The sequence below is a fragment of the Podarcis cretensis genome (assembly GCF_951804945.1).
Source record: "Podarcis cretensis genome assembly, chromosome: 2".
NCBI classification, from domain to species: Eukaryota; Metazoa; Chordata; class Lepidosauria; order Squamata; family Lacertidae; genus Podarcis; species Podarcis cretensis.
Window position 1 is genome coordinate 64,282,380 of NC_137171.1, and position 22,419 is coordinate 64,304,798.

Sequence of the window (22,419 nt, forward strand, 5' to 3'; positions counted from 1 at the left end):
GTTCCAGAGATCTGTAAGTAGAGTTCCTTGAAGCAAAACAGCAGCAACTGGGAGGCTTTGATGGAGGGTCGCCATGGATCTATTGTGTCATGGATAGAGCGCAGCCTTGATGCAGGAGAGATAGGAACTATGGCCATTTTTAAAAAGCTGTCGTTTCTGTGATAACAGAAACAGTTTCACAGATAACAAGGGGAAACTAAGATGCTATTGTATGAGTTCCTGAAATGGTGGAGCAAAACTATATGGAGTAGGTAAATGTAGTTCTGCTCATATAGGCCACCTGACTTGACACGTGAGCACTCCTGAGCACTACTTGGAGAAAGTAGTAAGCCTCCAAGTTTAAAAAAACTATGTTTCAAATAAAATGAGGCAAGTAGAGAATATGTCAGAGGTGGTGAGGCACTGGTGGTCATCAGCGATCCCATGGGTAATAAACAGTTACACTCACAAAAGCTTATCCCACAACAGCAGTTCCAACAACCATTAATGGGGGACCTGGGAAAAAAGCTTTGGTCTGAGTACACAGAAAAATATGTCCCTAAGGGGAAATGTGTTTGGCTCTCCTGAAGTAATTTAGGAAGAGCCAGGAATGAAAATGAGAGTGGAGCAGAGGCACCAAGATTTTAAAGAAACAGTGCCTTTATAGAAAAAGGAGCAAAAGGGAAAGGGATGGGGCCAGACGACGTCTGGAAGAAAATGAACCTGTAGAACGATTTGAGCAGACAGGTGCGGACATTGTCTGACTTGCATTATAAATCACTTGAGCAGACAAGTGGAAGGGAAGGGCGTTATAGCGCCAAGAGAAACTTTTGGCTTGGAACTCAAGGGCAGCTCTATGTGTGAACTCGCAATGTCCTCTGCTGTGACACTAGGGAAAGTCCACACTTTCTGGGGAAGCCTAGTCATCCTGGGATAGCTCAGTTGGGAGCGCATGAGACACAGGGTCATGGGTTTGAGTCCCACGCTGGGCAAAAGAAATCCTGCATTGCAAGGGGTTGGACTAGACGAATCTTGTGGTCCCTTCCAGCTCTACGATTCTATGATGCTAATTGAACAGTTGCAGAAACAGACCAGGGCTGGGGAACTAATGGTCCTCCAGATGTTGTTGATTCCCCATCCCTACGGAGGAGCCCATATACCACTTTTCCCACTGCCTAAAGCAGAAGGCTGCATTCTGTTTCCTTCTCACAGAACTGTCGTGTAGATAAAAATAGATAGCCACATATCATGCATGCCACCCCAACCTGAGCTCCTTGGGGAATGGAGGGGTGTAAAGCACAATTTCTAAAATAGAAAAGGAAACTCCGCCAATGCTAGCTTGAGTATGCCAGCCAAACAAGGTAATGATTCAGGGCAAAGGATTACCCAGACCCACTGTGTGAAGGAGGTCCCATATTGTAAACAGTGTCTGATTTAGGAGAATAGATAAATACTGAGATTAAATTCCAAAGAAAATACCTGCAAGGGGACACAATGCGGGCAGACTGTCCCACACAAAAGTAAACTTTCCTCAAGCATTGTCAATTCTGTACTGTGTTGATTCTTGTCCTGCCTTCATTGTATTTGTACTCCATTATCCATGCCCAACTGCACCAGGCACAGAAGCATTCCTTGGAGGTGCCCTGAGAAGCACAATTCTTGCAGGTCTGCAAACTATCTGCCTTCAGGAATGGCTTCACTCAGCAGAGGCAAAACAAAAACAAACAAACAAAAAACCCCAAAGCCCCAAACTAAACCTTAAGTCTGCAATGTAATGCCAGGAAATAGGAATTACACACTCACAGATCAGTACAGCTAAAAGATACATCAAAGATCAGTCAGATGTGCAGGATACAAATGAAATGAAATGATATTGGCACCTAAGAATTATTTCAAAAATCTATGCATTCCTGAAATTCTACCATTAAATGTGCATGAAAACCTACATGAGCCTGGGGAACATCTTACAGATGTTGCAATATACTATAAAAAAGGTAAACCCCTTCAGAACCATGAGTTCTTGAAGATGGAAGTAGGACCACATTGGACACCCACCGGTGTCCCAATCATTAATCCGAGTGAGGTCCATATCTCCAACAAAAACAAAAATGCATTGATCATTACACTGGAATATCTACCTAGAATGGCTCTCTCTTAACTCTTGCAAAAATATACAGAAGAGATTTGTATCTTTTGACATCCTTCTGCATAGTGAAATCATAGGGCATTTCCAACTAATGGGGGAAAATAGAGAAGAATAGGAATAAAACATAATAGATTTTTATCAAGGGAATTGCTGAGCATTCATAGCAGCTCCCTACCAACTTAACATTTAAAGACTTTCAAAACCCCTTGTGGTTTCTCTCTCTCTCTCTCCTGTTGGTTTGTTTTTATTGCTGTGGGGAATAGTTATGATTACCACATATTTCCTGTGAGCTGCAAAGATGTGTTTTTGCCCGTTTGCAACACAAGAATTTTCATTTAAGGTTGGGAGAGTGCCAGAAATGCCATTTTGCAAAGTGTGATGGGTAGGTAACGCAAGACCTGCACAATGCTTTTTGTGGGACAACTGCTTGAGTCAGCCTCAATGCTGCTCCTTGCCAGCGCCAAGGCCTTGACTCTAATGTGCCTGCCATCTAAAATAAACAGCCTTTGTTCACTCGGGGCATGTGCGTGCCAAATATCTGGGGAACTGAGGCAGCATTTTGTCAGCCCAGAGTCACCCTCAGAGCTCATTTCCCAGCCGCATGCCACTCACCTGTGATATTAAACCAGAGCTGGCCGAGCCCAGCCTCCACACTGATCACTCCCACCATGTGATTCACTGGGTCTGTTTCCATGACAGCAAAGTTGAAATGAGGCTCATCAAAAGTCAGAGGCTCCAAGGACGGGAGGGGCTTAGGGATCCAGTTGACATGCAGCCTCACGCTGGAAGAGAGTGGGGGGCTGCCGCCATCAGTAGCCTTGACCTGCCAAGAGAGGCACCAGCTTACATGCAGTGGAAAACAAAGTTGCTCTTGCCAATGTTCTGAGTGAACTTAATAGGACATCAGCCTTTCATGGTTCTATTGCCAGAAGCACCACAAAGTGGGCAGCCTGCAGTTGCCTTTGCCTTCCTTCAGCTGGTAGGTAAAGTGTACACCTGGATGGCATCCATTTGCTTGCCCCTGTTAACTTAGCAGGGTTCATGCAATACAAGAGTTTGATAGGATTTCTTTGGCATATGTAAAGCTGCTGACTCTGGTCTGTCTCTGTAGCCTGCAGAGCTGTAGCCATACAGAGGAAAATAAGAAGACCCTTGCTGGACCTGACCATCTAGTCAAGTGTCCTGCTGCCCACAGTCGTCAGCCAAGATACCTCCAGGAAGTTCACAAGGAGGGATTGAAAATAGCAACCCTCTCTTGCTACTCCTCCCCAGTAATTGGCATCCAACGATGACCCACCAAACTGCTCTTGGACTACCCATGCAAACTGAAGAAGGTGATGGAGGATTTTGTCTTCTGCAACGTACATGTTGCTGTTGTTTCATGGCAGGTTTGGGCTAAATAGGTTTCACAGGTTCTTGATGTAATTATGTTGCCCTGAGATCTATGGATGAAGGGCAATATACCAATGAGACAACAACAACCTGAATACCCTCTTTGACTACAAGGCCCTTAAATACTCAAGAAAAAAACTACTGTCTGCCTCAATCCTCCTTAACTTCCTATATCTCACTCACCGTCAATATGTTGTACTCCTGGACAGGAAAAGCCTTTTTGGAGAAGACCATGCCTGTCACTGGGTGGATGCTGAAGACTCCATCACTGTTTTCTTCAAGGCTGTAAGTGACTTGGCAGTTCAGTCCCTCATCCCGATCTGTGGCAATCATCCTGTAGACGGGCAAAGGAGTCTCAGATCCTATTTTCTGTGGTAGATTAACCATGAAGAACTTCTGGGAAAATGTGGGAGGATTATCATTGACATCTGTGATGTGGATTACAACTCTACTGGTGGATTTCAGAGTTGGATCCCCATTGTCTGAAACAGAGACCTATAAGGAAAAGCCAAAAGAGTATCAGACCTGAAGCCTCAAGAAAACAGTTAATGCTCATGAAACCCTGCTATGGCAGAGGAGAAGACCCAAGGTCCTCCAGATGCTGCAGGATGCCTGTAAGCATAACCAATGCTCTGGGATGATGAGAGTTGTAGTCCAGCAACATTTGGAGGATCTCCTAATATCTGGCAAAGTCTTCTGGGAGTGGTTGAAGTGTTACAATGTGTGGTTTGCCTACATTGAGGGTTAAGGGTTGTATACAATGCTGCTGTCATATTTAGGCAACAGACTTCTGCTTGCTCAATGGAACCTTCCCCTGCTTCCCCTTGGGCCCCCTATGTACCCTCAAAATCTGCTCCAGAGCATTGAGGGACCCTTTTGGAGCATGAAAGGAGAGAAGAGGAACAGGAAGTCCTGCTGCGTGAGGAGAAGACCCATCATGCAAGGTTGGATACAACCTTACAGAAGCTGCCTTACATTGAGTCAGACCATTGGTTCATCTAACTCGGTGCTGTCTATACTGACTGGGAGTGGTTCAACCCGGTTTCAGAAAGTGGAGATGTGAGGACTTTCTGCATGCACAACACTGAACAGCAACCCAAAAAGTTTGGTGTGCATGTGTTAGGTGGAGAGATATTAGTGAATCAAAAACCAGAGACCACACATCTCAGAGATGCTATCCAATGCAAAGCATTCTCTTGCATTGACTCTTGCCAATAATGAATCTTTTTTAAAAAAAAATTAATTAAATTTTCCAACATACATTTATCCAACATAAATTTATCACATATTTTCTCTTTTAGACTTCCTTCAACCTCTCTGACAATCATCCATTATTCAAATTTTTTTAATACACATTTCCTGATTTTATATTGCATTTTATAAACCTTCACACACTTAGTTTTCATCAATACAATAGTCCTCTATCATTTACAGAACTTCTTGAAATCCCACTAGCGTTATTTGCTCATCACATACACATTTCAGATAGTCTGAAAATTTTCCCCAGTCTTCAATGAACTTTTGATCTCGTATATATCTGATCTTTCCTGTTAGTTTGTCCAGTTCAGCATACTCCATCAGTTTCATTCTCCATTCTTCGAGCGTCGGCAGTTGTTCCTGTTTCCATCTTTGGGCCAATAATATTCTCGCTGCTGTTACTGCATATTGGAAAAGTTTACAGTCCATTCTATTTATTTCATTTCCTACTATTCCTAAAAGAAAAGCCTCTGGTTTCTTAACAAATGTATATTTCAACATCTCTTTCATCTCATTATATATCATTTCCCAGAAGCCCTTCACCTTCTTACAATCCCACCACATATGATAAAATGTTCCTTCTTTTTCTTTACATTTCCAACACTTATTACATGTTTTATACATTTTTGCCAGTTTCACAGGTGTGATGTACCATCTATAAATCATTTTCATAACATTTTCCTTTAATGCAGTACATGCCGTAAATTTTATACTTTCATTCCACAGTTTTATCCAATCATTAAACTGTATATTATAACCCAAATCTCTGGCCCAGTGTATCATAACCGATTTAACTTCCTTATCTTTTGTATACCATTCTAGCAAGATTTTATACATCTTGGACAAAATTTTATTTTCATTGTTTATTATTTCTATTTGAAATTTCGATTCTTTTTCCTCATAACCTCTTTCTTTTAAGTCCTTTTTAAACATTTCGTTAACCTGATAATAATGCAACCAATCATACACATACTCTTTCACTTCTTCATAGGATTTCATTTTCCATTTTCCTCCTTCCTTTATAATCAATTCTTTATATGTAATCCAGTTCCCCCTCATATTGACTTTCTTAAGACTCATAACTTCTAACGGAGATAGCCAGTGGGGAGTTCTTGATTCTAATAAACTTCTATATCTCTCCCATATTTCTATGAGAGATCTTCTAAAGATGTGGTTTTCGAAACCTTTATGAATCTTTCTTTTCTCACACCATAGATATGCGTGCCAGCCAAATCTGTTCTCAAAACCTTCTAAGTCCAATAACTCAGTATTTTTTAACTTTATCCATTCTTTCAACCAGCAGAGACATGAAGCTTCATAATATAATTTCAAGTCTGACAGGGCGAAGCCGCCTCTTTCTTTCGCATCCGTTAGTAACTTATACATAATTCTTGGCTTCTTACCCTGCCAGATATATCTTGAAATTGCTCTTTGCCACTCTTTAAATATCACTGTCCCCTTAATTATTGGAATTGTCTGAAATAAGAATAACATCTTTGGCAGCACACTCATCTTAATCGTTGAAATTCTCTCCCAAAAGGATAACTTCATTCGGCCCCACACCTCTAGATCTTTCTTTATTCCCTTCCACACTGGCACATAATTATTCTGAAACAAATCAATACTCTTGGGGGTTAACCAGATTCCCAGGTATTTAACTTTTTTCACCATTTCTATCCCTGTTTGTTGTTGCATTGTTTCTATCATACCTTGATCCATATTTTTTGCCAACATTTTAGTTTTTTTCTTATTCAATATAAACCCTGCCACTTGACCAAATTGTTCAACTTCCTCCAAAACAACTTTTGAACTTTCCGGCGGTTCTTCCACTGTTATTACCAGATCATCAGCAAAGGCTTTTACTTTATATTCATTACGGCCTACTGACACACCTTTTATTGCTTCATTTCTCCTTATTGAATTTAGGAAAATCTCCAGAACCATTATGAATAACAATGGTGAAAAAGGACATCCTTGTCTCGTACCTTTTGATATTTTTAATTCTTCCATAGTCATATTGTTTACAATCAGCTTAGCTCTTTGTTCAGTGTATATCGCTTTTATTCCATTAAAAAAATCATTCCCCACCTCCATGTGTTCTAAATTTTTTAACATAAAGTCCCAAGATATATTATCAAAGGCCTTTTCTGCATCCACAAATATTAACACTGCTTGTTTCTCATTCCTGGCTGTCAGATATTCTAACAGATTGACTATATTCCTTATATTGTCCTTCATCTGTCTGCCAGGAAGGAAACCCACTTGATCTTTATGTATAACTTCTTGTAACACCTTTTTCAACCTCTTTGCTAAGATACTTGCAAAGATTTTATACTCCATATTTAACAATGAAATAGGCCTATAATTTTTAACTTGAGTCAAATCCAAGTCTTGTTTTGGAATAAGTGTAATAAAAGCTTCTTTCCACGTCTCCGGCATTTCTCTGTCCTTAAGAATATTATTCATAACTTCTCTCAATGGTGTAGGCAGGATGTGTCTCATTTCCTTATAATAACTTGCTGTAAATCCATCTGGTCCTGGAGCTTTCCCTTTTTTCAACTCTTTTATGACTTCTTTAACCTCTTCCATTTCTATAGGGGCGTTCAGCCTTTCTTTCTTTTCTGTCGGGATCTTCTGCACCTTTTTTTCTTTTAAGAATCTTTCTATTTTCCTCATATTATTTTTCTCTTTGTTATTGTATAAATGACTGTAAAAGTCCAAGAATCCTTTCCTAATACCCTTTGGATTGACTATCTCTTCACCTTCCATGATGATTTTATTTATTGTATTCTGCTCCTTTCTTTTCTTAATTTGCCACACCAGCCATTTTCCTGATTTGTTTGCAAACTCGAAGTTTCTTTGTCGCAGCTTTTTTATATTCCATTCCACCTCTTTGTTTATTATCATCGCAAATTGTGTTTGCAGAGCTTTTATGGTCTGTTTTATTTTTAAATTATCTGGTTTCTTGATTAATTTTTGTTCATTGTCCATTATTTGTTTTAAGATTTCCTTCTTGCCTTTTTCTCTGCTTTTATTTTTAATTGAGTTCTGTTGTATAAAAAATCCTCTCATCACCGCCTTGCTGGCGTCCCACACTACATTCATTTTTGTACCCTTATTACAGTTGTTCGAAAAGTACTCCACCAACTTCATTCGTGCTTCCTCTAAAATTTTTTGATCATCTAGAAGGTAATCGTTAATTCGCCACCTGAAAGTTCTTTCTTCATAACCTCTTATTTCACATTTGATTGGATTGTGATCTGAAATTACTCTTGGTTGAATTTCAGCTTTTATGATTCTTGGAGTCAATTCGTTAGATACCCATATCTGATCGATTCTCAACATTGACTGATTTTGATTCCAAATGGAACGTAAACTGTTTGTCAAGTGGATGTCTTAGTCTCCATATATCTATTAAATTACAGTTCTTTATCATTGAAAAAAAGGTTTTTGGTAGTTTTCCCTCTTTACTCAACCCTGATGCTCTCAATCTGTCCATATCCATTGACACTACTCCGTTCATATCTCCCATTATTATAATTTTTTGGTCCATATAATCAAACAGTTTTTCTTCCAAATTTTTGTAAAAATCAGTCTTATTTCCATTTGGTGCATAGATCCCAACAATTATTATTTTTTCGCCTTGCCACTTGATCTGGACTGCAATTATTCTTCCTTCTTCATCTTTAAAGATTTGCTGAGTTTCAATTTTGTTTCTTATGTACAACCCCTCTCTTTTTGTTTTTATCTGACGATATAAATTCATTTCCTAATCTTTTATTGATCAAAACTCTTTTATGTCTTCTTGCCACATGTGTTTCTTGTAAACAGATAATGTCCAAATTTTCCTTTTTTAAATATTGTCCAATTTTATTTTGTTTTTTCCTATCATTCATCCCATTAATGTTCCAATTCCATAATTTCAGCACCATTTTGACATCCTAATTAAATAAATTTTATTTAAATTTTATAATCTTTCTTCTTCTTCTTCTTCTTCTTCTTCTTCTTCTTCTTCTTCTTCTTCTGTATTTCTTCCGTCCTCTTCTTCTCCGTCTCCCGATCCACCTTCCCCCACGGCTCCTGCTCCCATTGCTGCTCCTCTTGGTTCTTCCTCTGGTCTTAATTCTTTATATCTCCTCAGAAACTTGCTAGCTTCCTCTGGGCTTGTATGTTTGTGTTTTTTACTTTTGTAGAAAAACGAGATCCCCTCCGGAAACTCCCACCTGAATTCTATCTTATTCTTCTTCAAGATCTGCACCAATGGTTTATATGGGTCTCTTCATTTCAACAGCCTTATCGGAACATCTTTAAAAATAATTATATAATTCCCATCAATGTTAAATCTTTTTTCTCTGTTCTTCTGTAAAATCATGTTTCTCATTTCTCTGTCCTTAAATATAATCAAGCAATCTCCTGGAATTTCCGTGTCTTAGTTGTTCTTGTCTTCACTCTGAATGCATTTTGAACTGTTTTAGCTACCTCCTCCGGCTGAATAATGAATCTTTGAGCAAGCTAAATATAGCTCACCTGAAAGAGCTGCTGTTTGTAGAAGCTAGCCTGCAAAATGGAGCAGATTCTCTCAGGCAGCAGCCAGGAGCTAGTAATGTAAGTTTAGACTAAGAATGCCAACTGGCCAGATGGGAAAAGGGTGGTGGTGATGGGGAACAGTCTGTCTGAATTCCCCCTGCTTTCTTTGGAGTTATTTGGTAGAAAGGCAAAGAGAAAGAAAGGATGAGGGGCATCTTATGTTGTGTGCTGGGATCTATCCAACCTCTGCCCCAGACCCAACAAAAACTGCTAAAGACCTCCAAGCCTCTACTTGCTTCTGAAAGAGCTTCTGTACTCCACTGTCAGGGAACTGCCATCGGAGCCAGAGGAGGAGGGAGGGCTCCAGAGGGATTCCGGGGAGCGTCCCAGGAGGGAGAGAGGCAGCCCATCTTCTGGGGAAGGAAATCAGCGTAGCACCAGTGGAGAAGGGGGGCAAATGGGGGAATCGGCGAGGGGGCTCCATGACTCCTCGCCGGAGACCAGCGGGGAGAGCATGGGTCCTCTGCTGCCCACACCCTCCCTGCGCAGAAGGCTTCCACGCAGGGAGAGTAGGCAGAGACTAGGCGTCAAAGAGCTTCTTTGCTGGAAGAAGTTCAAGAAACGCCCACTGACGGATTCTGCCAGCGATTGAGACAGCCACGGATGAGTGGCTGTCCGGACAGAAAGGGTTCACCCAGGTAACCCAGCCAAGCGTGGCACCGATTTACGCACAAGCAACCCCTAGAACCATTACAGCCACCTTCTGACAGAGACAACTCTTCAAAAGTTGGCAATCTGAATATGTGCTACATTTATTGAAATGCATTGTTCCTACCAGCACCCATGAATTTTGGTATGAGCTATTTTCTCAGAATGTGTTTGAGTGCAGCACAGTGATTAGAGGGGTGGCCACAGCTCAGTGGTACAGCATCTGCATCTGAAGAGCCACTGCCAGTCAGCATGGACAAAACTGCATTACATGACCCAGTGACCTGACTTGCGTTAAGGCAGCTTCTTATGTTTCTTTTGGAGGATGGGCTAAAACTCAGTGGTACACCTTGCATGCAGAAGATCACCGGTTCAATCCTCAGCATCTTCAGGTTATAGCCGGGAGACACCCCTGACTGAAAATATAGTCCTTACAGTAAAACCAGCCTTCTCCAAACCAGGGCCCTCTAGGAATTTTGGACTACAACTTCTATTATCCTTAACCACACTTGGCCATACTGGCTGAGACTAAGGATGGGTGAAAATGTCCATTTTGTTTTTTCCCTCTGTTTCTCATTTTCCCAACCTTAAGAGCAATTCCCCACACATCCACATCAGTCTGTGATATTATTTTTTCTTAAAGTCAACGAAGATTCAGCATTCTAGTGTGTATTTTTCTTAATATACACATTTTCACATAATTTTGTTGAATAAATACTTTTTTTTGCAAAGCTAAAGAAATATGTTTCACTAATACATGCATTTTTATGTACACTTTACCCTAATTTGTGCATTTTTGTACCATTACTTTTCCAGAGCAGAGTGTGAATTATGAAGGGTGCCTGTGTTTCAGTTTGCTCATTGTTTTGGAAAGTGTAGATTGGATAAATTTTCCTTTATATGCAAGTGGAGTCAAATTCCTCCCTTCTCCCTGTCTGAGACTGATGTAGTCTAGAACAGGTATGTCCAAAGTCCAAAGTTTTGGGGGCCTAATCCGGCCCGCTGATCAGTTTAATCTAGCAGTTTATTTCCCGAAGTAAAATCCTAAAAAAACTTCAACAACTTCAATCCTAAACAAAAACTCAACAACTTCAACCCTAATAAAAGCTCAACAACTTGAATCCTAAAAAAAGGCCAACTTTGGTCAGCCCTCACAGCCCTTCACTTCATCAAATCTGCCCGCTTTGAAAAAAGTTTGGACACCACTGGTCTAGAACATTTCCTATGAAGGTCTCAGAACCTGCCTCTTAGCTCGGAAACTGCATTTCAGTACCATGTAGTAATGAAATCCTCTAAGTGTCCATTTTGTCAAAAGGGGCAGGAAACCCTCCCCCCCCCCTTTACTCTGCAAGGGCTTAGCGGCAAGATTCCTGTTGCAGCCTTTCAGTTAAGAAGCTAGGCCAGGAGGTATTAGCGAGGCTGGCACTGGGGGCAAACCCACAAAAATGCAGAACAAGCAATTATCTTCCTGAGCAATTTGGAACTGATGGAATGAGTGCTCCTCTTTGGTGTGCTCTGACTTGCAAGGAAATGTTCTTTGAGAACTTAAAAAAACAATACACACCACTTTCAAGTAAATAAAAGTAATTACAACTTCATCATCACTCACCTCTAAGATATGCTCAGCCCTGTACTCGCGATCGAGCTGCCGAGATGTGGTATAAATCAGACCTGCCATGAGAGAAAAAGACCATGATCAGATCCAAGAGCTGTAGCCCATGTGCTGCTGTGCCTCGCTCACCTGCCATACCAACGTGAGCTGATTCTAAAGGCGCTGCTGCCCTGAAGCAAATCTATGCCACAAGCAAAAGAAGCTGATAGATTTTTTTAAAAAAAACACTTCCTGCCTCCCAACCGTGGAAGTTTTCCATATTTCTTATATTAACCAAAATGATTTATTTCATTCCCTGACACCTCCAACAATATTTGAGGCCCTCCACCTCTGGAGGTGCCATTTCAGGCTTCAGAGTGGAAGGATAATACTAATACTAATAATTATAATTAATTTATTATTTATTTATTACAGTGGTACCTCAGGTTACATACGCTTCAGGTTACAGACTCCGCTAACCCAGAAATATTACCTCAGGTTAAGTACTTTGCTTCAGGATGAGAACAGAAATCGTGCTCTGGCAGCGCGGCGGCAGCAAGAGGCCCCATTAGCTAAAGTGGTGCTTCAGGTTAAGAACAGTTTCAGGTTAAGAACAGACCTCCGGAACGAATTAAGTACTTAACCTGAGGTACCACTGTATTTATTATTTCTACCCTGCCCCAGGGCCGTCTTAAGCATATCCAGTGCCGTGGTGCAAAGCTCCCTCCAGTGCCCCCCCCCATTTCCCAGAGTTTTTTAGGGAGGACGGCGCTGCCGGCAGGGCTGGAGGAGGCGGGCAGCGGCTGGAGGGCGGCTCCTCTGGCATGGAAGAAGCAGAGGCTGGATGTGCCGCTTCCCGGCTCAGCTGGCTGCTTCATGCCGCGGTGGCCACTGCAGATGGAGGCTCCAGTAACGGCACTGCTTCAGCGCTGCATGGCAGAGGCGGGCGAGGGCGGCGAGCTGATGCCAGGAGGCGCCGCGTCCAGCCTCCGCCTCTTCCCTGGTGCCCTTCAGAACTTGGCGCCCTGGCGCCCCGTGCCACTAGCCTCTATGGGTAAGGCTCCCCTGCCCTGCCCATCTGGCTGGGTTTCTGGAGGACTGAGAGAGCTCTCAGTGGGGCACAGGAACTTAAGCAGCTAAGTCAGTCTATCCTGTGGTTGCCGCCACATGTGGTGGAGGGGGAAACAGCCTCCTATAGCGGTGATACTACCACCTACATCCTTAATTAAGGATTAATAATAATAATTTAAAAAATCGTAAGCCAGCATTTTGAACTATGCTTCCTTCTTTCTTGTTGCACTTGTACCTCCTCAGTCCTATGGTCCCTACATTGAAAACAATGCCAACAAGGCTAGGGCAGGTATTGCTGCATGCACATTCTGAGACGCACTTTATATTGCAAAAACATTGGCTCCATTTTGAAGGCTGTAGATTTCAATCTTTCCTGATGTATGCATGTATGGTTAGCAGCATATCTTGTTATCTTCAGCTGCAAGAAGCTCTGGGAAATGTCATGGTTGTTGTTCAGCTTTCGCAAATGAAGTAACGCTACATGGAAAAACCCCAGTCGATGCTGTATTTTAGAGGAAGCTGATATGAGCAAGCTAACAGATAGTAGATAAGATCCAAGGGTGCCAGAAAGACAGATCAACATGCCTACTAGTAGGGATGGGTGAGTCTGTCAACTTCCGATTCTCTCAGTTTCCCCTTCGTCCAACTCTTACTCTCTACAAAAGTTTGCGGGTTTTAAAAAAATCTCAGCATTTTAGAACAAATTTCTAATGAACACATTTTTGCAGCACAAAATTTCACCTTCTATACTTCATTTTTGGATGTTATTTTCACTAATGCATGCCTTTTAATGCATACTTGATTTGGCTGAAGAACGGCATTGCAGAATTTAGAGAAACAAACATTTCAAGGGAAGACTGTGTTTTGGTTCACATATTGTTTCAGAAAGCGCAAATTAAGCAGGATTGCCTATAAATGCAAAGGGAATCCAATTTCTCCCTCATCCTTCCTTACTGGTAACTGATCAGCCAAAGAGGTAGGATTGACAGGCTTTAAACTTTATTATCCTTTGAGATTACTATAATTTCCTTAGCATCAGCGGCATTATCCTTCCCTCAGACTTCCAGGACTGATCTGCCCTAAGGATATAACAGCATCCTAATTATGGGAGTTGCAGTCCAACAACCTGTGGAGGACCACAGGTTCCCCATCCATGTCCTAGAGCATGTAGTTTTACTAGAAAACCAGACGATGTCTGTTGATCCTTGCTCCCTCTATATACTTCTGTTCTCTCTAGTTTGGTCACTGGCATCATGCCTCTGAATCACCTAAAGGCAAGAGGTTAATTCTAGACCCATTGTTCACTGATGCAATCTCTCGCTTCATTTACCTGCTATGGGGAAATATTCCTCTAAAGGTGAGGGGCCAAGTTGTAAACAATGTGTTGACACAATCCGTTATTTCGATGGCAGCTTCTGCTAATCTGCTGTCATTTATAGCTGGTGGGGGGTGGGGAATAATGTTGCAGGGCAAGAAAGAGGAATTAAAGTGAGGAGGGATTTCTTTTTATCTTGGGATACATGATCTAAGCGTGTCAGCCCGCCTACATATCAGAGTGAATTGCACCATATCAGATGGCACCATGAAAATGGGGAAAGGGGTGGATGAAGGCAGGAATCAGTGCCTGAACGATGCCGCAACACACTGTAAAGTATCGGACCTACCAAAGGGGATGCCACTTGGGTTCCACTTCAGTCAACAGCATGCAGTATGCTGGCACTGGACCCAAGTCTTGAGGATAAAATATTGCACTTTAATCCAACAGACAAGTCTTCAAATCCAATTTTATCCTTGATGATATATTGTTACTCCACTACACAAATACAGAAGTGCAGGAGGCCTGCCCTCCCCAACCCCCTCCTGGTAACCTAAATGGAGCTCTCTAAACACTCTAATACTCACCTGAAGAACCTAGGATGAGCCCTGCTCAATAAGACCAAAGGCCCATCTAGTTTAAATGACTACTGAATACATTTTTGTTTAGGAAGGCTTTCCCTGAAGCGTAACCCAGCCATTGATGGAGTATTAATTTTATCACCAATTAAATTGTTTTGTGACGCTTGTATGGATGGTTTTATTGTTCTTAGAGCTCGTGTTTATGCGCTTTATTCTCTTCTGATCTTGGATACCACTTTGATGGCTTTATGCTGTGAAGTGGTCCATAATCTTGTATATTAATAATCATAGACTCCAGTGTCCTGTTCTCACAATGGCCAACCAGGTACCCATGAGAAGCGGGACTTAAGTGCAACAGAACTTGCTTTTGATTTCCAGTGACAACTGCTATTTGTCAGGGAATGGGCAGAGGAGGAATGATGGAGACCGCCTCCCCATCCTGACCCTCCCAGGGAGGAGGAAGAGGAAGACAGTATAAATTTACAACAGTGGTTTCTGGGATGTCATAGCTTAGAGGCAGATGAGGGGGGGATTGGGAAATAATGGGAGAGGAGGAGGAGGGGGCGGAACTGGAGCAACAGCTGATGGACACGGTGTCATTGGAAAGCCTCCCAGACCCTCCATCTCTCAGAACCCAGCGAGCCTTAAAAGTAGGAGAGCAACGAGCTCAAAGACAGAGAGCACGTAGCAGCACCTATAGAAGTGACAAGTGAGAAAATGGGAGAGACGGGGGTGGGGTGGAGATTCACTCGGGACATCACCATTATCCAAGAGGCTGGGTTCTATAGCCTCTCTCTGTAAATATTGAATAAAAAAGGACGATAAGAAACCTTTCCTTGTCTTTATACTTTCCTGGGCAACCAGACAGGAGCCGCTGACAGCATCCTGACACTATTCAGTGGGAATCTGCCTCCAGTGCTGGAGGGAGCACATAGCCATCATGGCTCCTAGCCCTTTGGTCCATAGATTCCAGTTCATCCTCATAACTTCTATACAGGCCTGGCCTACGCAAGCTGTGACCCACCAAACTGAGCACAGTCCGTCAGTCACGTATAGTATAGCCTACAAGAGGCTTTATATCTTGTTATTACTATTTCTCTGGGACTACAAAAGGCATGGGATTGACTAGAGACAGCAATACAAGACACGTGAGTTGGGTTTTGGTTTGGCAGGTTGCAAGTTGCGCTGAGCAGCTATAGGCAGAAGACGATTCCATGGGAAAACAGGACGTGCTATCCAGCTCCAGGGATTGTGATGTAAGTATTTGGAACAGGGTTTCAGTTAGCAGTCATTACTTGTTCATTACTTTCTCCCTCTGAGGGATTATGGATATTTGGCTTATAAACTATGTTTAAAACCAAAGAACACAATGTGTTACAACAAGATGAATTTAATGGACTCTGCATAGAGCCCACGTCTAGGCTGCTGTTTGTTTATTTCATCCTTACATCTAAGCATGAGCAGAAGATCCCAAGGGCAACAACAAAACTATAAAGGAATGTTTGCATTCCTCTTTGCGGCCATGAAGAAAGCTTTGGGCAAAGCACTTAAGCATGTGGTCTCTGAAGTGCAGCCCAAAGGTCTTTGCAAAATTGGGTCCTACATATGGAGCCAGGATGACTCATGCAGAGCAGAGAATGAACGCACCGTGCGGAGGTGCTTGTTGACAGCAGCGCCTTACAGATGTTCTAAGTGTGCAGCGTGAGCACACACAGGTGAGGAGGAGGCTGGCATCCTGGCAACAACTCCAGCTCTTCCTACATGTATTCAGTCCACACACTGAAGGCCAAATTAAATGTGATGCTATTAATGTCCTCCCATACCAGTGTTTTGGTCCTCGGTGAGCTTTTGTCGTCACTACTACAGCAGCTTTTCTTCTCTCACTCTAGGCCCAACTGAGGAACTCAAGGAAATGGTGGGAGCACCTACTGCTGTTCCTTCTTCTCTTCACCCCAACTTCTTCACTAAGCTGGGCAGGCTGGGCAGGCAGTGAGGAACCTGCAGGGATGTCCCAGCATGCAACAGTGAGCCACTTCACTGAGCTGTGGGCCTTACAACTGCTTGAGGGAACCAATCCCCTGATGCCAGCCATGTCCCCACCTCCTGGCCAGGCATCTTCTTCCATATTACCCTCCCCACCTTCTAAAACCAACAGCTGAGGCCTTCCCTTTCTCTCTGTTATACGTGAAGCAGGTAACAACTAGAGAGAAGGCCCTTTCAGGCTTGGCACCCCATATACTGAATGTCCTTACCTGGCACCAAGGCTCCAAATCTTGTTTGTACTCTACGGTTTCTTGCATTTTGATATTTTTAATCCTGGAAACTAACCTGAAACCAACTTCAGTGAAGGGAGGTATATAAATATTCTAAACAAATCAACTGACTGTGTGACTCAAGGTCCATAACATAATGGGCTTCCCCACCCATCAATCATATCAATTGAGGCTGCTAATTATGGCAAGAAAACCCACAGCATTTGACTCACATGCACACTCACAGCTTCCCCAGTGGGGGATGGGGAGCTCACCACAAGGATCCTGGTTTTGATAGCAAAACTAAAGGCAAATTCTCCATTAAGAGGAGAATGGGCAGGTAGAGACAGATTTGTGTGGTAATACGAAAAGTGACTCACTGCGGTTTTGGTGCTCTGCAGAAGCTGAGTGTTCCTCCTATATTTTATGACCTCATTTACTTGTGAGTAAGCTTTAAAATAAACTAACAGAGCAATAAGAAATTGCCACTTTTTCCTCACTCACATTTGAAAAGAAAAATCAGAAATACATCACAACACCGATTGAAAGGGTTCTCATCCCAATTCCCGTGGCTGCTGTGAAGCTAAATAGCTGAAGTTTGACAAAATTAAGAGCGACTATGTGTGTGTGTGTGTGTGTGTGTGTGTGTGTGTGTGTGTATATATATATATATATATCTGTAATGGAATAGTTTAAGCAATTGCAACAAGACCTTTAACTATTTGCTGTCTCTCAGCCTATCGTGCACCAGAGGGACAACTATATCCAACAGATTGAGCTCCTTGTAAGAAAGGTGGAATAGAAATGTAATAAATAAAAGTAAAAAAGGAAGCTTCACAGGACAGGGAGACAGCACAAGGCACAGGAATCCTAAAACTGGTACCATATGAACTGAGATGAAGAATAATGCAGTAGATGAAACACCAGCAAAGAACTAATAATTTTTAGTCTGCTGGATTGCTGGTATGAGATATTAAAAATATATAAAAAGGAAGAAAATTTGTTACTTCCTGAAATGTAGCACCTTTATTCTTATTAACCTATTTTTAATTTTTACTCTGTGCTGGAGTAATACAAAGAACAGGCTGAAACAAACAAACAAATAAAAAACCCTAAACAGAGAAAATGTACAGTGAAGGAGCCAAGTGTGAAGGCCGATGCACAATTTTTAAACAAATCAACATCCCGAAATTATTGTTTTGCTGGAAGACAACTGGAGAGAACCCAAAGCATCCTGGAACTTTTGAATAATAAGAATAAAACTGGGAGAATCTGCAACTAATCCTTATTACATGGAGCCCCTTTGGGGCATTTGCAAGGGAGAATTGGCAGGTACTTATTCCTCCCACTACCAAACTCTTCTTTGCAAATGTCTCCCACCATTTTTTTTTACCCTAGTCACAATTAATTCTGGTTTAAGAGCCTGGAGAAGCATTTGCAGGGGAGAATCATTAGGTGGGAGAAGACAGAGCACCTACATCTTCTTCCTGATGCTCCCATAATGCACAATGACTACATGTTAAATCAGGAGTAATATGTCTGCCTTCCCACCCCCTGCTCCGTGCTTTGGGGTTTATTTCCCCAATTTCTCTCATCCTGCTTTTAATTGTTTTGCTCCCTGACAAGGCAGTTGTACTTTTAGAGGGAGATCTTGTTTGGCTGCCCTGTGGTTCCAGTCCATGCCACACACCCCACTGATTTCCTTACAAGGTCTGTTAAACACCCTGTAATGAGATATGAGAGCAATTGTGGTTAATGGTTAATTGCACTAATTCCAAAATAGAGCTGTGATGTTTTTGCTCCTGCACACAAATATGAGATGTGTTGACATGGATCCATGTACCACACATCTAGGAAGATGCGGTGACATGGAGCTGGCATTAAGGAGAAACTAATTAGAGTGAATGCGCTTTCTTTTTGAACTGCTGCTCATTTCCCTATAAAAAGCAAGGGTTAGAAATACAGGCAGGGTGCAGCATCTAAAGCTTTTGTTCCCCCAAAGATATACACTTTTATTTTTTGCCACTTTAGACAGAAAAAAATAAATTCTTTTTCGCTATTAATAAGCATGCTGTCCTTGTTCACTACACTTCACATTTTTAGGTGTACGCCTAAGATGTTTTAAATGAATACCTACAAATCTAAAGTGTCAATGTGACTAAAATATTTGGAAAACTGATGTCCAGAGCATAAGCATTACTGTTTTATTTAGCTGGGCTTGGTGGTGGTGGATTGAATAGAGGTGTCCCTCTATTTGATTCTCTCGGCTGAGCTGGTCTCCTGTCAGTCCCTGCAGTGCTGAGTGACCTTTGCCTTTTGCCCCCACTGAATGGGCAGGTTGGCAGGAGGCCCACAAGAAGTTTGTTAGAATTCCTGCTCCGTGATTACAGTCATGGGATTTTTGTCTGTCACATGATGGTGTATGTTTTGACTCCACAAAGTGGGAAGTGACGGAGACAGGATGTTTGTGTTACTGTGTTCCGTGAAGTGGGACTATTGTCCTTTGTTCTTCCTCTTTGCTATCTGATGCTAGAGAGAGAGGGAGCCATGTTGCAGTGCTCCATGTGTGTTTATATGTAAATAAAGTAGATTAGCCAAAATGCTGAGTTGCTGAGGTCTGTTACACAAACTGCGAAGACTCTGCAGATCCCTAAGTATGCCACTGTCTGTTGGCATCAGTTGCTGTGATGTTCGGGCTGAAGAAAGCTTTTGTAGCTCCCGAACGATCGAGTGTAGGATGAGCTCCTGACAGTTTCCCTGCCAGCAGAATCCAGTGGAAAGCCCTGGGGAAGAGGTGGAGCTGAACCAACCCAGGAGCCACTGGACCTCACACTCTGGAGCTGGGGCAGGGGCAGGGATCAGCTCCGATCATCCAGCTTGCCACCTCCCACTGCAATGTGTGGCCAAGCTGTGAAGGTGACTCTACTGTTTCTCAAAGCCACAAAGATGAGGGGTGAAGAATGCAGCCCTACTTACTGTAAATAAACAAGCCTTTGTGTGGGTTTAGGAGTTAGAAGGCGGGCTTGACCCTCAAAATGTATTCATGAAGCAATATTCAACACATTTTCAAGTATCTGTGTACGGTGGTACCTCAGGGTACATACACTTCAGGTTATAGACTCCGTTAACCCAGAAATATTACCTCGGGTTAAGAACTTTGCTTCAGGATGAGAACAGAAATCATGCTCCGGCGGCGCAGCAGCAGCAGGAGGCCCCATTAGCTAAAGTGGTGCTTCAGGTTAAGAACAGTTTCAGGTTAAGTACGGACCTCCGGAACGAATTAAGTACTTAACCCGAGTTAAGTACAACCATGTACAACCATGAGTTAAAGACATTTTTGAAAGGCCCAGAGTCCTCAAATCCCTCATCCATTGATGCTGCTAACACTGCATTGGCATAATGTAACATCTGTGCCCTCTGCCGAAAATCACCAAGAGGGAAATGACTAGAGCGCTAGGTCTCTTAGAAACGCTGGGGCAATCCTTCCTATTAGGCTGTTGCCCTAGTTAATCGGTAACCTGAGTGGCTTCATTACTAAACTCCTGAAAAGCCCAGCACCAAAGTGTTTATGTTGATCAATCAATTTGGATTACAAATGGACTGACACCTGACTGTAGCTCTGAAGTGTCTTCCACACTCACTGCAGAATTGGATTCATGTAGTTCTGTGTCTGTGTGCTCTACATAATTCAAAGGCCTCTCAAAAGCAGTGTTTTCCAGTCGCAGAAAAAGAGTCCAGTAGTGTTTTGCTGATTGATAAGAAACTTAGAATCCTTCCTTGCTAAGCCTTCCCTGCCCACTCCCCAAATCCTGGAATTAAAAAGGTAAAGGTGAAGAGACCCTTGACCATTAGCTGACAGTAAATCTTAAGTTTGATCCGGGAGGTGGAAATCAGGTGAGCAGGACTTGCTTAAACCAGGATGAGTAAATTACGGAGTCCATCCTTTCCCTGGCCGAATTAAGGTCGCTGACGTAAGGAACCCGAGAGATGACTGTGGTACAAACTCTTGGTTGTCATAGCTTCCTCTATGGAATTACAGGTGCTGCCATTTTGTAAAGGCGGTGGGTATTCTTTAAAATAATGTTTATTGTTTGAATTCTTGTTTGGTTTTTCTTACTTTGAGTGGGATTGGAAAGGAAATGCTGCATGCGCAGCAGATAAATGTCACAAATAAATACATTCTGTTTCGGTGCTTCTGAGCATATTTGGAAATTCTGTGAGTCTGTGGCATTTTAAAAGAACAAAATCACCACATCGATATGTCACCTTTCCTCCAAGGAGACATCCATGTCCCCCCAGTTTTATCCTGCAATAATCCTGTGACACAAGTTATACTGAGAGACTGTGGCTGACACAGGTCACCCAGTAAGCTTTATGTCTCATTGGAGATTTGAACCCAGGACTCCCAGGTCCTCACTCAGCACTGTATTACAGTGGTGCAAATGGGCCCTGAAAGTACTTCTGTGTGTGCTGAATTGTCCTTTAGAATCTGCTCAGGCCTCAGAAAATGGTACATAGTCTCCCATTGTGTGATGGGGAATGAGTGACTACACTTTATGGCAAAGTAACTGACCTGCATATGCTAGCAGATTTTGCCATGGTGTTTGTGCCTCAGGGTTAATTTCTAAACCATGGGGGCAAAGCATTTGGGTTTCTTTACTCCTGGGTTTGGAGTTTGCTACCTATATGGCTGAGCTCACATATAGAGAATTGGGAACGTATCGTTTCTGCCTGCAGTTATGGAATGCCTGGCTTCTGCTTTTCGTCAAGCAAAGAGAAAGAATATCTAGTCATGTCAGAACAGAAGCAGAAATATTAACACTGCACAGTTGGCCAAGCATAAAAAAACCCCAATTCCTCTTGGCAAAGGTGGAGCTGAGGACAAAGTCCTGGTCCAACCTTATTAGAACTTAAGGATTTAAAAGAATGCGAACCAAGTTACTGGGCATGTCTGTGTACGTTGTGGGAGGGGGGTACCAACTAAATGAGATTTAAGTGGTTTGCCTAAAATTTGCTGCTTTAGCAACAATTTGCATTCCTTATTCTTTTGAACTCCTAGGTACTGAGAGTGTGAGAACATAATTCTCCCCACCCATCCTGTAATTTCCTACAAATTGCAGCATTTGGTTTAGGGTCCAGATTTTTCAGGATCCAGGTTGTCTATTTGAAGAGAATGACCAACATGGTTTCAAAAAGAGCATTGCTCCTGACTCAAGTTACTCATCACCTGACACGTTGAACCTATGCAATTTCATAAGCTGTGGTCGACATCTTTCAACATCTTCAGAGAAGCCTAGACCAATGCAGATATCAGGGGCTAGTATCTTATTGCTTTGGTCTGCAAGAAGCAGGTGTCCATAGCAAACACTTATAATATAAATGCATATATGAAGTTAGTGGCTAACTGCTGCAAATTGCATCATGTCTTCTGCTACACATTGTATTACATACTGGGGATTGTGGGGTGGTGGCAATATTAAACCAGCTTTTCACTTTGATGAATATGTGTGTAACTGGGATATTACTTCTCTCTTAATCAGGGGTAGGCAACCTAAGGCACGTGGGCCAGATGTGGCCCAATCGCCTTCTCAATCCGGCCC

General features: G+C 42.4%; 1 protein-coding gene across 2 annotated transcripts in view; it reads right to left on the bottom strand.

Annotated features, from left to right (window-relative positions):
* Positions 1-22,419, bottom strand: part of FAT2 (FAT atypical cadherin 2) — a 106,837-nt gene that overhangs the window by 43,436 nt on the left and 40,982 nt on the right. For both annotated transcript variants that reach the window (XM_079968178.1, XM_079968177.1), the window contains exons 4-6: positions 11,619-11,680; positions 3,701-4,012; positions 2,738-2,948 (exon numbers count right to left, since the gene is read on the bottom strand). In XM_079968178.1, coding sequence (XP_079824304.1) covers positions 2,738-2,948; positions 3,701-4,012; positions 11,619-11,680 — 585 coding nt within the window. The remainder of the gene's footprint in view (positions 1-2,737; positions 2,949-3,700; positions 4,013-11,618; positions 11,681-22,419) is intronic.